Source organism: Sus scrofa, chromosome 13, assembly GCF_054392235.1.
Source record: "Sus scrofa isolate SSC_HxYL_T2T_F1_AM1 chromosome 13, Sscrofa_HxYL_maternal_Yorkshire_Landrace_v2.0, whole genome shotgun sequence".
Classification (NCBI taxonomy): domain Eukaryota; kingdom Metazoa; phylum Chordata; class Mammalia; order Artiodactyla; family Suidae; genus Sus; species Sus scrofa.
In genome coordinates this window covers 34,115,771-34,130,664 of record NC_139395.1, presented here as the reverse complement: position 1 = coordinate 34,130,664, position 14,894 = coordinate 34,115,771, and the positions used below count along the sequence as shown (strand labels likewise).

The 14,894-nt window shown below is 36.2% G+C and overlaps 1 protein-coding gene across 50 annotated transcripts in view; it reads left to right on the top strand.

Annotated features, from left to right (window-relative positions):
- The window catches only part of CLASP2 (cytoplasmic linker associated protein 2), a 205,172-nt gene that overhangs the window by 111,727 nt on the left and 78,551 nt on the right, over positions 1-14,894 (top strand). For 37 of the 50 annotated variants that reach the window (XM_084987573.1, XM_084987565.1, XM_084987569.1 and 34 more), the window contains 4 exons: positions 1,747-1,802; positions 3,335-3,508; positions 11,688-11,711; positions 13,744-13,761. In XM_084987573.1, coding sequence (XP_084843699.1) covers positions 1,747-1,802; positions 3,335-3,508; positions 11,688-11,711; positions 13,744-13,761 — 272 coding nt within the window. The remainder of the gene's footprint in view (positions 1-1,746; positions 1,803-3,334; positions 3,509-11,687; positions 11,712-13,743; positions 13,762-14,894) is intronic. The other 13 variants (XM_084987576.1, XM_084987570.1, XM_084987575.1 and 10 more) reach the window with 1 other exon arrangement.

Below are 14,894 nucleotides of genomic sequence, written 5' to 3'. Positions count from 1 at the left end.
TTTCTCTGCTCGCTAGCAGTGCCCAAAAGTATCTGTAGATTTCCCTAAGGAAAATTTCAGATTACAGATTTCCCCTCTCTGTAATTCCTATCTTTTTAGGACCTTTACCCCGCAGAGATTGCTGGTTGACTTGGAAGCTCTCTGCTGCAGGACTGAGACCAGGGTGGGCAAGGGAGGCAGCTAGGGTGCAAAATTCAAGGAAGCACTCACAAGAATATTGTGAGTACTGTACCAAATAAAGTTGAGTGGATTATAAGTTTTCAGAGTAAAAGCATATATGATATGATTTCAAAAAATAATTATTGTGGGAATAATTCTCTAAATTTGTGATAAATCCTTTGCCTCAAAGGAGTTTTTTCTCTTTTACCCTTTACTTTTATTTACTATTCTCACACTTTAAAATGTATATGGATCATCTGAAGATCTTGTTAACATTCAGAATCTGATTTAGTAGATCTGGGATGGGACCTAAGATTTCCCATTTTTTACACACTCCTGGATAATGTCAGTGCTTTTTATCCATGGACCACACTTTAAGTAATCAAGATATTTTATCTTGTGCTAGTATAACATCTTTAAACAAACAGCTTTAAAATCTTTGCACTTGAAGTGATCTGCCTTAACCTATTAGAGTTAACAATTTTAGGAGACAGGTATAAAAATAATATAATACTGAGTTTAATAACCAACTACCAAATTTATCATTTGATAATATTAATTTACAGAGTATATTTTAATAGCCTAATATAAACCTTTCTTCCCACTTTTAAAATTTATACACATACTTTCCAGATCCTTAAGTGTATATATTTAGATATATTATTTGTTTGTGGTAGCTACAGAGTATCATTGAAATTAAAGATAAATAATCAAAGATACTAAAGAAGATGTTGGATTCTTTGAGATGATTATAGCTGTTTTGCTTTCTAAACATACATGTTATCCTCAGCAGTAGTCCTTAGCTTTGTTTCTGTTGCCCCAGACAGTTAATGCTACAGCACTGTGGATGGTGTTCTACCTGTAAGGTAACTGCGTTAGTTGCCAGTGGTCATAACCATTTTGACTTAGGCATTTTGTTAAACGGAATTCCATGTGTGCTAGTGATAATACTACCTCTCTCTCCTAAGTAAAATATCTCAGGAAACAAGTGTTGGAGAATGCCGTTATTAAGTATTGAGTTCCCTATGGTGAGTGTAAAATAATGTCATGTATGCTGAGGACCATAGTGGGCAACAGCAACCTAATTCCTATTTCTGTAGAACTTACCGTCTTTATTCAATGCTAGTTATTTCACTTTTGCTTCAGATCTAATTTAGATACCATTTGTATGTGACAACAACAGTTCTAAACTGGGAGTTCCCATTGTGGCACAGTGGTTAATGAATCCAACTAGGAACCATGAGGTTGCGGGTTCAATCCCTGGCCTTGCCCAGTGGGTTAAGGATCTGGCGTTGCCGTGAGCTGTGGTGTAGGTCGCAGACGCGGCTCAGATCCTGCGTTGCTGTGGCTCTGGCATAGGCTGGCGGCTACAGCTCCGATTGGCCCCATAGCCTGGGAACCTCCATATGCCACGGGTGCGGCCCTAGAAAAGACGAAAAAAAGCAGTTCTAAGTAATTTGTAAAAGGAAAATTGAAATCAGAGGTACTTCTCAACCCTTCAGAAAACTCGATAGTATTTCATTAATTGTTGTCAGAGAAGTAGTAAATTAAATCTTCTTACTAAAAGTATTTTTTTTTACCTTGCAGTCGCCCTTTTTCTTCCAAATGGTCCACAGCAAACCCATCAACTGTGGCTGGAAGAGGTAAATTGCCTTTTTAAGTAAGAGTTATCATGCATATTGTTTACTAAATAAAGTAAAAGTTACAATGTAAAAAGATATTCTCACAGTGAGTCACATCAAGAGTTTAAAAGATCACAACACTTAAAAGTTACACTTTAAATGTTCTAAAAGCACATTAAGACATTTTAAAAAGCTAAACAGTTAAAAGTAGTAACTTTTAAACTATTTTAATGTGACTCACAATGAGAAATTCATTTTACATAACCCATCACCACACATTTACACTGTACCTATGTTTGTATGCCATACACATATACTACATGTAGTATACACATTGTAGTGTATACAGTTATATACATACAAGATACATCTACTATGTAGTATACTGTATACAGGAATACATATACAATATAATCTGAAATTCCAGGATGCTTACTTACCCTTACTAGTGACACACTTTATTTTCTTTATGTTTCACTTCTTTAAAATGCTTTCATGACCCACTGAGTTGATTTCAAAGCCTTTAATGGGTCATAACTCATAGAGCTTATAAAACTGCTTCTCTTTAAAACTGAAAAACTAAATACTAGAAATATAATGACTTAATTTTCATTGCCCGAGAGTGGCAGAACTGGAGTCCCCACTGTAGCTCAGTGGGTTAAGAATCTGAGTGTAGTGGCTGGGATCACTGCAGAGGTGCAGGTTTGATCCCTGGCCCAGCACAGTGGGTAATGTATCGGGCATTGCCAAGCTGTGACTTGGATCCATCCCTGGCCTGGGAACCTCCATATGCCACAGGTGCAGCCATTAAAAAAAATAATTTTAAGGGGAGTTCCCGTCGTGGCGCAGTGGTTAACGAACCCGACTGGGAACCATGAGGTTGCGGGTTCGGTCCCTGCCCTTGCTCAGTGGGTTAACGATCCGGCGTTGCCGTGAGCTGTGGTGTAGGTTGCAGACGCGGCTCGGATCCCGCGTTGCTGTGGCTCTGGCGTAGGCTGGTGGCTACAGCTCCGATTCGACCCCTAGCCTGGGAACCTCCATATGCCGCGAGAGCGGCCCAAGAAAATGGCAAAAAGACAAAAAAAAAAAAAAAAAAAAAATAATTTTAAAAAAGAGTGGCAGAACCTCCACTATTTTCTGAATAATCCTATTCCCATACTAGTTCTCCTTGCATTATTCTTATAGTTAAAAAATAGCACTGCTGCATCTATTTATCTTGCCCAGTGCCTCATTTTCATGAATCAGTCATAAATATCATCTTTTCATCTATGAAATAGTCCTGTGAATTTACAAACTATATTATTTTTCCCATTTTTTGGAAGGGAAAAATGAGGCAGAGAAATATTGAGAAAATAGTCCAAAAAATTTAGAATTGAAACTGAGACATTCTGATTTTAAAATATTATAAATACTTTCTAACATCCATTTGATTACTTTTTCCTTTTTGACAATTTGTTATCATGGATTATCTCATGGTGGTTTAAATTTTTTGTAACTTTCATGCTGTTTGCAGTGATTAAAATAATACAGATTACCTTAACTTTTTCCCATAGTATCCACAGGCAGCAGCAAAGCCAATTCCCTTCCAGGAAGCCTGCAGCGCTCACGAAGTGACATTGATGTGAATGCAGCTGCTGGTGCCAAAGCACATCATGCTGCTGGGCAGTCTGTGCGGAGTGGGCGGTTAGGTGCAGGTGCCCTGAACCCAGGTTCCTATGCATCACTAGGTAAGACAGCCAACTCTGGGAGGTCATACAGTATTTGCTCCCTGGTCTCAGTGAGTCAGTGAACTGTAATCAGTTTCAGTTAATGATAATGGTGATATCTTTATCATTTCTCTTTCATGTTAAGGAGAGTCCATTTATTTTAATATGATTCTGTCCGTGGGATGAAATCCTAAGGTGTCTAAAATGCCTTTTTTTCACTCTTCCCCCATTGTTCTCCTAATCCTCTTAATCAAGGAACAATTCTTGATTCCATGATTTGCCTGTAGAATTTTCACAGTTCTGTTCTACTGCCATATCCAACTACCGGTTACTCAGAGTTTGAAAAGGGCATTCGTCTCGTACCCAGCTTCTCTGTTCTCTTTCTCCTACCTCTGTTCCCTTACTAAGAAGTTAAAACCTTTTGGGGATCTGAGAAAACTGCAAAGCTTAATCATAATCAAAGCTTAAACATACATTCCCATACTTATTCAGGGTTTTTTTTCATATCCATCAAATGTAAATGTTTCAGGTCGGTTATCCATGTTATTTATCTCTGTCTTGTGCTTCATTTTCTTCCTCTTGGTTAGTACCAGTAGAATACAATAGGAAGTGCAGAGATTCTGAATGTATGAATGTAGTACATGATAAAGTTGGCATAACCTCACCAATGAGGAAAGGATAAATTATTCAGTCAGTGGTGTTTAGACAGCGTGGCTTACAATTTGGTACAAAATTAAGCTAGAACCATGTTTCACATTATATAAAAATTTATTCCAAATGACTGAAAAATTGAACAAAATATGAAGCAAGTTGATTAAAACGTGGTAGTTGAGTACTCATCTAATCTTAGGTTGGAGAAGAAATTTATAAGCATAAAAACCAAAAAAGAGAAAAGTCCCTCAAATAAGTGTGAAAATATAAAATCAAGTGGCTGAAAACTAAACAGGAAAAAGATTTTGCCATGTACTACAAAAATAGCTAAAATGTCCCAGGTTTATAAAACTATGAGAAACAGATGAGCTTATTTTTATAGAAAAAAAATTCTACATGTATCAAGAAAAGCATATTTCAAAAATTGCCCCAAAACACCAGAATAGATATTGAATCTGAGTTGTAATTTAACAAATGCAAATAGAAAAACCTGTAAATAAAACAAGCAAGTTAAGGTAGTTGCCTGCTATTGCCAAAGAGTGTGGTTAAAAGTGCTGATGTGAATTATTTATGGAAACTTTATCTGAGTGACATTTTAGTGATACTCATGAAGCTTTTTAAAAATGCTCAGTTTTGAGCCAGTAATCCAATGTTTATAGGTAATTGTGCCAAAAAATAGAAAGAATATGTTTTTAGTAATAGATGTATTAGATTCAACCTTCATGTCTTAACAAAGAAGGAGTGATTATGTTACGGTGTATCTTTGTATATACCATGTAGCCATTTACAGTTTATCTTTTGATTTTCAGCAAAGAGCAAATGATATGGCCTATCAAACACTGTGTGATAATTTCATCATTTTATATAAAATTATGCATAGATGAGAGATTGGACAAAGATGTCAGCACTGGGTTGATTGGTACTTTTAATTTTCATAAAAGTTGTACTAGAAACATTACCTTGCAAGGAATGCATTGTTATTTCAATACACGAAAACGGCCCAATATAATATATCATATTAGAAGAATAAGGGACAAAAAGCACATGACCAATGTAATATATCATATTGGCAGAGTGAAGGACAAAAATGACCTCAGTAGATGCGGAAAAGGCATTTGACATATTCAACACACTTTCACGATAAAAGTAGTCAACAAACGAAGATAGAAGGGAACTTTCTGAACCTGATTAAAAAAAAAATCTGAAAGATTGCCAGCTAGTGGATATGTATCAATGAAAGACTAGATGCTTCCCCCCAAATCAGAAACAAGATAAGGATGTCCACTCTTGTCCTTTCTAATAGCATTATTATGGAGGTTCCAGCCAGGTCAGGCCAGAAAAAGAAATAAAAAGTATCCAGATTGGGAAAGAAGTAAACCTATTTACAGAAAACATATTATATATCGGAAATCCCAAGGTATTAACACAAAGAGACACACAAAAAAACTGTTAGAGCTTATTAGTGAGTTCAGCAAGGTTGTAGAAGACAAGATCAGTATACAAAAATCAGTTGTATTTCTGGATGCTAGCAATGAACAATCAGGAAATGAAAGTAAGAAAACAATTCCAATTGCAGTAGCTTCAAAAAGAATAAATCACTATAGCAAAAGAAGTGTAAGACTTCTCTAGAAAAAAGCCTTCTAGTGTTCCTCCTTTAGTCACACTCATAATACTGCTGACACTAGATTAGATGTGTGGGTTTTTCACACCAAGCAATTCTCAGACAATAGCTGGGTGTCTTAAAATTCAATTCTGTTGTGACACCAACCATGGTTAACACAGACTCACAGGTTAGAGGCTCAGTCTGTTAAGACTCCCCCCACCTCATCTCACTCCCACTTGAGACATCAGTTGCAAGTCCAGGTTGTTACCTGTGCTTCTGTCCCTCCCCACCCCCCCCCAAAAAAAGAATAAACTTGGTAGACTCACACTTCTTAATTTCAAAACTTACTTCAAAACAACCATAATCAAGTCTGTGTGGTACAGACATACAGACATATTCACCAATGTAATAAAATTGAGCGTCCAGAATTAAACCTATATGGTTTGATTTTGTTTGGTTTTTGCTTTTTAGGGCCCTACCTGCCTCATATGAAAGTTCCCTGGCTAGGGGTCAAATTAGAGCTACAGCTGCTGGCCTACACCACAGCCGCAGAAACATGGGATCCGAGCCGTGTCTGCAACCTACACCACAGCTCACAGCAGTGCTGGATCCCTGACCCACCGAGCAAGGCCAGGGATTGAACCTGCATCCTCATGGGTACTAGTCGGACTTGTTTCTGTTGAGCCACAACGAGAACTCCTAAACCCATACGTTTATGGGCTGTTCACTTTCAACACAGGTGCCAAGACCATGCAGTAGGAAAAGAATTCTTTTCAGCAAATGGTCATGGAAAAACTGAATAGCCACATGCCGAGGAATGAATTTGTACCTCTACCTCATACCATATCCAAAATAATCCCAAATGGATTAAAGACCCCAATGTAATAGCTAAACTATGAACCTCTCAGAAGAAAACCCAGGTATAAATCTTTGTGACCTTGGATAAGGCAGTGTTTTCTTAGATAATACACCAAACACACAAACACCTGAAGAAAAACTAATAAATTGGACTTCATCAAAATTAAAAATGTATTACTTCAAAGGGCACCATTCAGAAAGTGAAAAAAATAAGAAAAAAAGAAAGTGAAAAAACAACACACAAAATGAGAGAAAACATTTGCAAATCATATCAGATTAGGGACTCATCTCTCACATATTAAAGAATTCATACAACTCAGTAACAAAAAGACAACTCAATTTAAAAATAGACAGGAGTTCCTGTCATGGCTCAGCAAAAACAAATCTGACTAGCATCCATGAGGGCACAGGTTCCATCCTTGGCCTCGCTCAGTGGGTTAAGAGCCAGTGTTGCCATGAACTGTGGTGTAGATCGCAGACGCATCTCGGATCTGGTGTGCTGGCCAGTAGCTGTATCTCTGATTCAACCCCTAGCCTGGAAACCTCCTTATGCCACAGTTGCAGCCCTAAAAAAAAAAAAAAAGACAAAATGGAGTTCCTATCATGGTGCAGTGGGTTAAGAATCTGACTGCGGCAGTTTGAGTCACTGTGAAGACATGGGTATGATCCCTAGGCGGGCATAGTGAGTTAGAGGATCCAGCATTGCCACAACTGTGCCATAGGTTACAGCTGTGGGTCAGATTCAATCCCTGGCTTGGGAACTCCATGTACCATGAGTATGGCCATAAAATAAAAAAAAAAGAAAAACAGACAAAGGATTTGAACAGACATTTCTCTAAAGACAGTATACAGATTACCAGTGAAAGCACATGAAAAGATGCTCAACATCATTAGACACTAGGGAAGTGCAAATCAAAAGCACAATGAGATTACCTCTTCACACACACCAGGATGGCTATTATCCAGAAAATGGTCAGTAGCAAATACTGGTGAGGATATGGAGAAATGGAAACTCTTACACACCGCTCATAGAATGGAAGTGGAGCCACTGTGGGATGGCAATTTCTCAAAAAGTGAAACATAGAATTACCATATGACCCAGCAGTTCCACTCCAAGCTATATTCTCAAGACATATGGAACATATGTTCTCAATAAAAACATGTACATGAATGTTTTACATGTACAGCATGTAAACAATATGTACAGCTACGTTATTCATAATAGCCAAAAAGTGGAAACAGCCCAAATGTCCATCAACTGGTGAATGGTTAAATAGGAATATATAGCCAATGAAGCAGAATATTCCTCAGCCATTAAAAGGAATACATTGCATAAAAATGAAATACTAATGCATACTCTAAGATGGACCTTGAAAATATTATAAAATTAGAAACAGGCACATTTTCTATGATTCCATTTACACAAAATGCCTAAAATAGGTGAATTCAAAGAAACAGAAAGTAAATCCATCATTGCCAATGGTTGGGAGTCGTGAATAAAAGGAATGACATCAATGGGTGTAAGGTTTCGTTCTGGAATTAGATATTTATGAGGGCTGTGCAATCTTGTGACTATATGAAAAATACTGAATTGTATACTATAAAAGAGTGAATTTTTATGGTACCTGAATTATACATTAATTTTTTTAAGTGGGGAAAAATGGAAAACAAAAATAAAACTTGTTCATCCTGAGTCTTAAAAATAAAAACATATATTTGATGTCTATCATTAGTACCAGAAAAGAAAATATAAATTAGTACCAGAAAAGAAAATATAAATTTGAAATGTTTTAATGTGAACTAGAAATCCATTTGTAGCAATTTTTTCCATGAAAAAACCATAATAGTGCCAGGAGATTGACCTAATTTGTTTCTTTTGATTCTTTTAAGGTTTGAATAGCATGTCTGCTTCTTTGCAGAAGGGAAAGATGTCTCTATATCTTCTTTTCTTTATTTGGCCCAGGTTCACACTCAGGGAAAGTGAGAAAATTGCCTACAGCTCTTTCCAGGGCTTAAATAATAGATTTTCTAATTCTTTCTGCTTTTGTCTGTCTTTCTTTTTTTTTCTCTTATTTTCATTTCTTCTCTGTCTTTCTTCTTTCTTTCCTTCTTCTTTCTTTTTTCTCAACCCCCTCCCACTCATCTGAGGTTTCTTAGACAGATGTAATTAGGTATCTTTGTTTTCTTCTACTTTGAGCCTTGTTTATCATGGTTGAAATTTATGGATCCAAAGATATATGCTTCTAGGAGTTCGAATTGTGGTGCAGCGGAAACAAATCCGACTAGGAACCATGAGGTTGGGGGTTCCATCCCTGGCTTCACTCAGTGGGTTATGGATCCAGCTTTGCCATGAGCTGTGGTGTATGTCACAGATGTGGCTCAGATCTGATGTTGCTGTGGCTGTGGTGTAGGCCGGCAGGTATAGCTCCAGTTGGACCCCTGGCCTGGGAACTTCCATATGCCACGGGTGCGGCCTTAAAAAGCAAAAAAAAAAATATATATATATATATACACATATATATATGTGTGTGTATGTATGTATGTATGTATGTATTCAAAGAGTCACTCAATCTATTGGTAGGTTGCTAAAGGATGAACAGCCAAAAGCTTGCTGAGTTGTATGCATTTTGAGTTTGAAATCCCTGAGACATCAAACTGGAGGTGTTCTAGAGGCATAGTGGTATAGTGAGAGATACACAGAGTGACACTGAGATATGGTGGTAGAGAACTCAGAAGAGAGATCCATGCTTGAGACTGGATTTGGAAATCATTAGAGAATTGTTCATACTATAATCTTTCAATGTTAAACTTAATACATTATTTAAAGCTGTTTCCACTGGGTTTTTAAAGGTAAAAGCCAGTTAAAATACTGAATCCTTTGGCAACAGGGGTATGGTATTTGAGGTTTATCTTTTAAAATTTTAAAGAGGAAGCTTGCTGTGTTGGGAGACAGGAATTTGTATAAGGAAACCTTGACATATCTATACATATTGATAAACATTTCTTCTCAACAACTAGGTTTATGAAATTACCTAAATGAAAAAGAAAATAAATGGCTTCAGTAGTGTCATGTGGACAGAAGTCAGATTCAGTTTATTGAGGAAGAAGTTGGAAGGAGAATATGTATAAATTATTCCTATACTTTAGGATAAGAAGGTATAAAAAACATTGTAACAATTATCTGTAATTAAAGGTTAATGAAATTTTTCTTTCTTTTTTTTTTTTTTTTTTTTTTTTTTTTTTTATCTTTTGACCTTTTAGGGCTGTGCCCGAGGTATATGGAGGCTCCCAGGCTAGGGGTCTAATTAGAGCTGTAGCCACCAGCCTACGCCAGAGCCACAGCAACGTTGTTTTTTTAAGATCAGAGGAGTTAAATATATTTGCGTACTAAATAGTAGAGTCAGTAGAGAAGGAAAAGTTGAAAACCGTAAGGACTAGAGGAAATCACTTGTGACCAGAGTTCTTACAAGAGGTATAAGGAATAGGATGTGTAGAGCATAGCTGGGGAGTTAGCCTTGGATGTGAAAGGGTCATCAGTTTCACTGGGGTAGAAGGAAAGAAAATTAAGAAGGAGGTAGATTCAGATATATTTGGGTAAGTGGGCATTACAAGGCATATTATCCAGAGGTTGTTAGGACTTCCTGTCTGAGGAGTCTAAGTCACGATCCTATGCTAATAAAAAGCAGAGTATCTGAGAGGTGGCCTGAGTTTAGGAATAGCCGTTGAGGGAGCACGAGAGTGGAGGCACTCTTCCTGCACCACCCACATTTGCAAGAACATGTACACAGTGTTTCTGCCCAGGAAGCTCATTTAAGACACAAGATCCAGAGTGGTGGTAGAATAAGGGTGGTAACCACCTGCCACATGACCAGCCACAATTGCCAGAGTTCCCTGCTCGCCAAAAGTTAGCAGATGTTCACCGTAAATCACAATATCTGTGAAAACAGTCTAGGCAGTTTGGTATAGCAGGAGTTCACTCAAACACACAAAACAGCCTTATCATTCATATAATCAGGATTTAAAACTAAATTCCCAAAGGCTAGATAAGGGCTGGTCTCACAAATAGCCTCTTAAGAGCCTCAAGTCTAGTATGTTAATGCTTTTCTGTATAGTCACTCAAGGCCAAGACTGATAATTACCCAAATCTCTAGTAGTGGCAGTAGGCATGGCTTTGTGGTTTTATGATTTTCTCTCTTGAGGCACCTCAAGTAGTGGGATAGAGAAATTGAGTTATTAGATTTATCCATATTTCAGGTCTTAAAGAGACTGAAAGTACTGAGGAAGGAACGGGCGAGAAAGCAAAAAGGCAGTATATAAGATAATGACAAGAGAGCTAAATTCAAAGTAGAATTTAGGGGTGTACTATAGCCTGCAGAGAAAAAGAGAAAGCGTGGCAAAGTGACTCTTATATTCATATTCCGGGAGACTCAGCAGATCCAATTCATATTCCGGGAGACTCAGCAGATCCAAGCAGGGGTTTCCCTGATGGTGCAAGGGTCCATAGTTGGGACATGAGCTTCTTTAACTTTTCTATGCTTGGGAAATCAGACTTATTATCATTTCAGTTCTTTAATTTTTTTTTGAGGGGGGAGGTATCTTTATCTCACCAAGGAACCTTGTTTTATTTAACCTCCCAGTATGTTTTCTTTCTTTCTTTTATTTATTTTTTTAATTTTTTAATTTTTTTTTTTTTTTTTTGTCTTTTTAGGGCCACACCCCCTGCATATGGAAGTTCCCCTAGGGGTTAGGTCAGAGCCTGCCAGCCACAGCCACAGCCACGGCCACAGCAACAGAGGATCTTAGCCAAAATTGCAACCTACACCACAGCTCATGGCAATGCTGAATCATTATCACACTGAGCAAGCTCAGGGATCGAACCTGCATCTCCATGAATACTACCTGGATCTGCTACTGCTGAACCCCAACAGGAACTCCATCCTAGTATGTTTTAATTGAAAACAAACTTCCTTTTTATGTATCTGTACTATGAATTCTGTCTTCTTAAAAATAATGTTTTCCAGGGGTTATAAAATTTTTTTTCTAATATACTAAGTTTTCCTCTGTTCTTTGCTTGCTCTTTCATCAAAGAGGATACTTCTGACAAGATGGATGGTAAGAACTTCCTTTTCTAATTCTACTAAAAATTTTTATGGCTATTGGATTCTATATAATATCTTTGTTCATTCTCTTAATTTATGAAAACAGACTGCTTATTTAGCAGCAATCTTAATGTGAAAATGCATACATAATTCTCTGATATATTTTGGGTTAGGCATATCCATTTTGAGTTACCCAGTTTACCCAAATACTAGGTGAATATTTCTTAGAAGTTAAATAAGTTATCTTAATTTTTTTTTTAGCCTGAGCTCTTAGAATATTCTTGATTTCTTAACTCTTTCTCTGAAATATTAGATTCAGAAGGGAAAGGAATCTCCAGAATCATTTGATTCAATTCTTTAGTTTACTAACTCTGATCCTGAGAGAGACAAATGACATTTTACAGATTCATATGGTTGTTTATGAAAATGAAATGCAAGTTACAGATGCTATCTTTTTAAGAGTGAGTTTTAAATTAACATTTAATCAAAATTGAACTTTAAGCTTTGCTTTTTAAATTTCAGTATTTAGTTACTCTTTAATCACTTGACCCAATATGGTAATTTTTATCTGTATGGTATTTTTGTATAATATTAGACTACATGTTATCATCACTTTCCCTCCACTTCATCAGATACCATAATGTTATCTAGGAGCTTTTTCTTTAAGAATTTATAAGAAGATCCTGAATCTGTAAGTCATAGTATGAAATCTAGGGAAAATGGAAACCTGTATGATTTCTGCTCTTTACTGAATACACTCTGAAATTGGTATATCTTCTATTCTGATGAAATGGAAGATTTATTGAATCTTGGGTTAGGTACATGAGTGTTACTTATAATTAGTTTCTGTGGTTCTCTGTTTTTTGTTTTTTTGGCTTTTGTCTTTTTAGGGCCTCACCTGCAGCATATAGAGGTTCCCAGGCTAGGGGACCAGTCGGAGCTGTAGCCACCAGCCCACACCACATTCGCAGCAACTGGGGCTCCAAGCCATGTCTCTGACCTACATCACAGCTCACGGCAACACTGAATCCTTAACCCACCAAGCAAAGCCAGGGATCAAACCCACAACCTTGTGGTTCCTAGTCAAATTCATTTCTGCTGCGCCACAACAGGAACTCCTGGTTCTCTGTATTTTAAATGTATTTCATACATTTAAAAACTTATTAAGTGAAAGAAAACTTATCAAGAGATAATTTCTGCATTTCAATCCCTTTGATATCACTTCTAATGCTGAGATTCTAGATCCTTTAAAAACAAAGTAGTGTCACTTTTCAGATAAAATTTTTTTCTTATTGAGTCAGAAACATCAGCCTTTTTGAGAAATCACCTGTGTTTCATGATGTGTTACTCTCTGATATGTAGCCCTACAATTAAAAAAAAAAGAAGGAAACTACATGCACCCAGAGAAACATCTCTCATTGCCATGTAGTAGTAGTGAGTTATGATATTTATACTTGATCATTTTTGCTAGTTTTCATTGCCATCTAGGGAACACAAATATTTTCAATAAAATAGCTGAGGGACGGATGGGTCTTTGTAAAGCTTTGATGAAAATACTAGGTGAATGAGGCCTAGGTCGTGGATTTGACTCCCATGTTTTTTAGTTAGCTTTTGTAGTTCTTTCATAGCTACCTTTTGAAAATGCACAGAAAGTATTCTTACACTGAAAAGATCTGTAAAAATCTTTGTTTTGGAGAGAGTAATGGCAGAGTTGCCTCTTCCTTGAGTGATTGATTTCTCTGATTTTTTTTTCACCATTTAAAATTTGAAGTGTGAAATATAGTAGACAAAAGTGTTCGCTAGAGAATTTTGCTATTTTCGGCTAATTTAGCCCTTTTTTTTGGTGCTGTGAGTCATTAGGTTACTTCAAATTTTGTTTTATATCGAAATGAACCTTTTAAAAACTAACTTAAGGCTAACAAACTAGAAGATAGTTTTTTTTCTTTGCCCTTTGGTTTTTGTCTTGGGTGGGAGGCAGAAGGAAGTCTTAACATCAGCATTGGCAGACTTTGTTGAAATGTTATTGTTTTATTTCTCTTATTTAGGAACAGCATCTGACGATGGTAAGAATTATACATTTTGTTAGTAACACAAATACCTTTACATTAATATTTTCATTGGTAGGAATGAAATGTTAAAAACTAAAATAGGCTAATTTCTTTGCAAATCCATATAATTTGCCAGCTGTGGTAACTTCTACATTTTATTTTTGGTTGTGTTAGTTATACATATGGATTTTTTTTTTTTTTAATCCTTCATCCTGGAGTTTTGCTTTGTTTCTTGGATCATCTCATGCTGGAAAAACATAATTGTTTAACATGTTTAGTAATATCTAGTATAAAGTTACATAGTTTCATCTTTTCCTGTAGTGACATTAATGCTTTTGCTTTGTGTTTTTGTTTTTTAATTTATGCCAATTCATTTATACTTTGAGAGAGCATGTGCCATTGCTTTATCATTGGAGTTTAAATATCATCAGCGTTTAAATGTATTTAGTTAGTCAACTTTTAAATGTATCTTTGATTTTGAATCTTTGACTGGAGAATTGCATATATGATTTGAACTGGGGATTACAAAAGCTTTCTAGATATAAGACTTTAATTTACTAAGTCAGTTTACCTTTAAAAAAAATACTCACTGCTTTTGAATTTGTAGAAAGGAAAAAAAATTCAATTTTTCTGTTTATCCTGCCTGAAGGCTATCTTATTAAACCTCTGATATGAAACACGCTTTTTTCTCCTAAATTTTACATGGATGACATTTTCTTATGATACACAACCAGGTAGATTTAACATTTTGGAGGCCTCATATTTACTCTTATGTTTTTGAAATATTTCCATATTTTAAGTTTTAGAGTATTCTATAAATATAGTTACTGGCCCTGTAGCACTGTAATTTATAAAGATAGTGTCAAAATAATTTATCCTAATTTCTTTGTTATATTGGGTGAGTTCTCCATTTCAAAAATAATAATTTCATCTTTCTGTTTTACTTCTTAGTCAGGAGAACATTGTATCCTGCTCTAAAAACACTCTATAAAAGGGCAAAAGTTCTGAACTACTGGCTTTTTAGGGGCCTAGAATCCTAGGATTCATTTCTAGGATTGCCAACTGTACTTCTCATTTTGCTTCTGTTTTATGCCTAGTTCTTAGTTACTATCTTCTCCCTTTCCTTTCTTTTGGTAATTTCTTTGTAC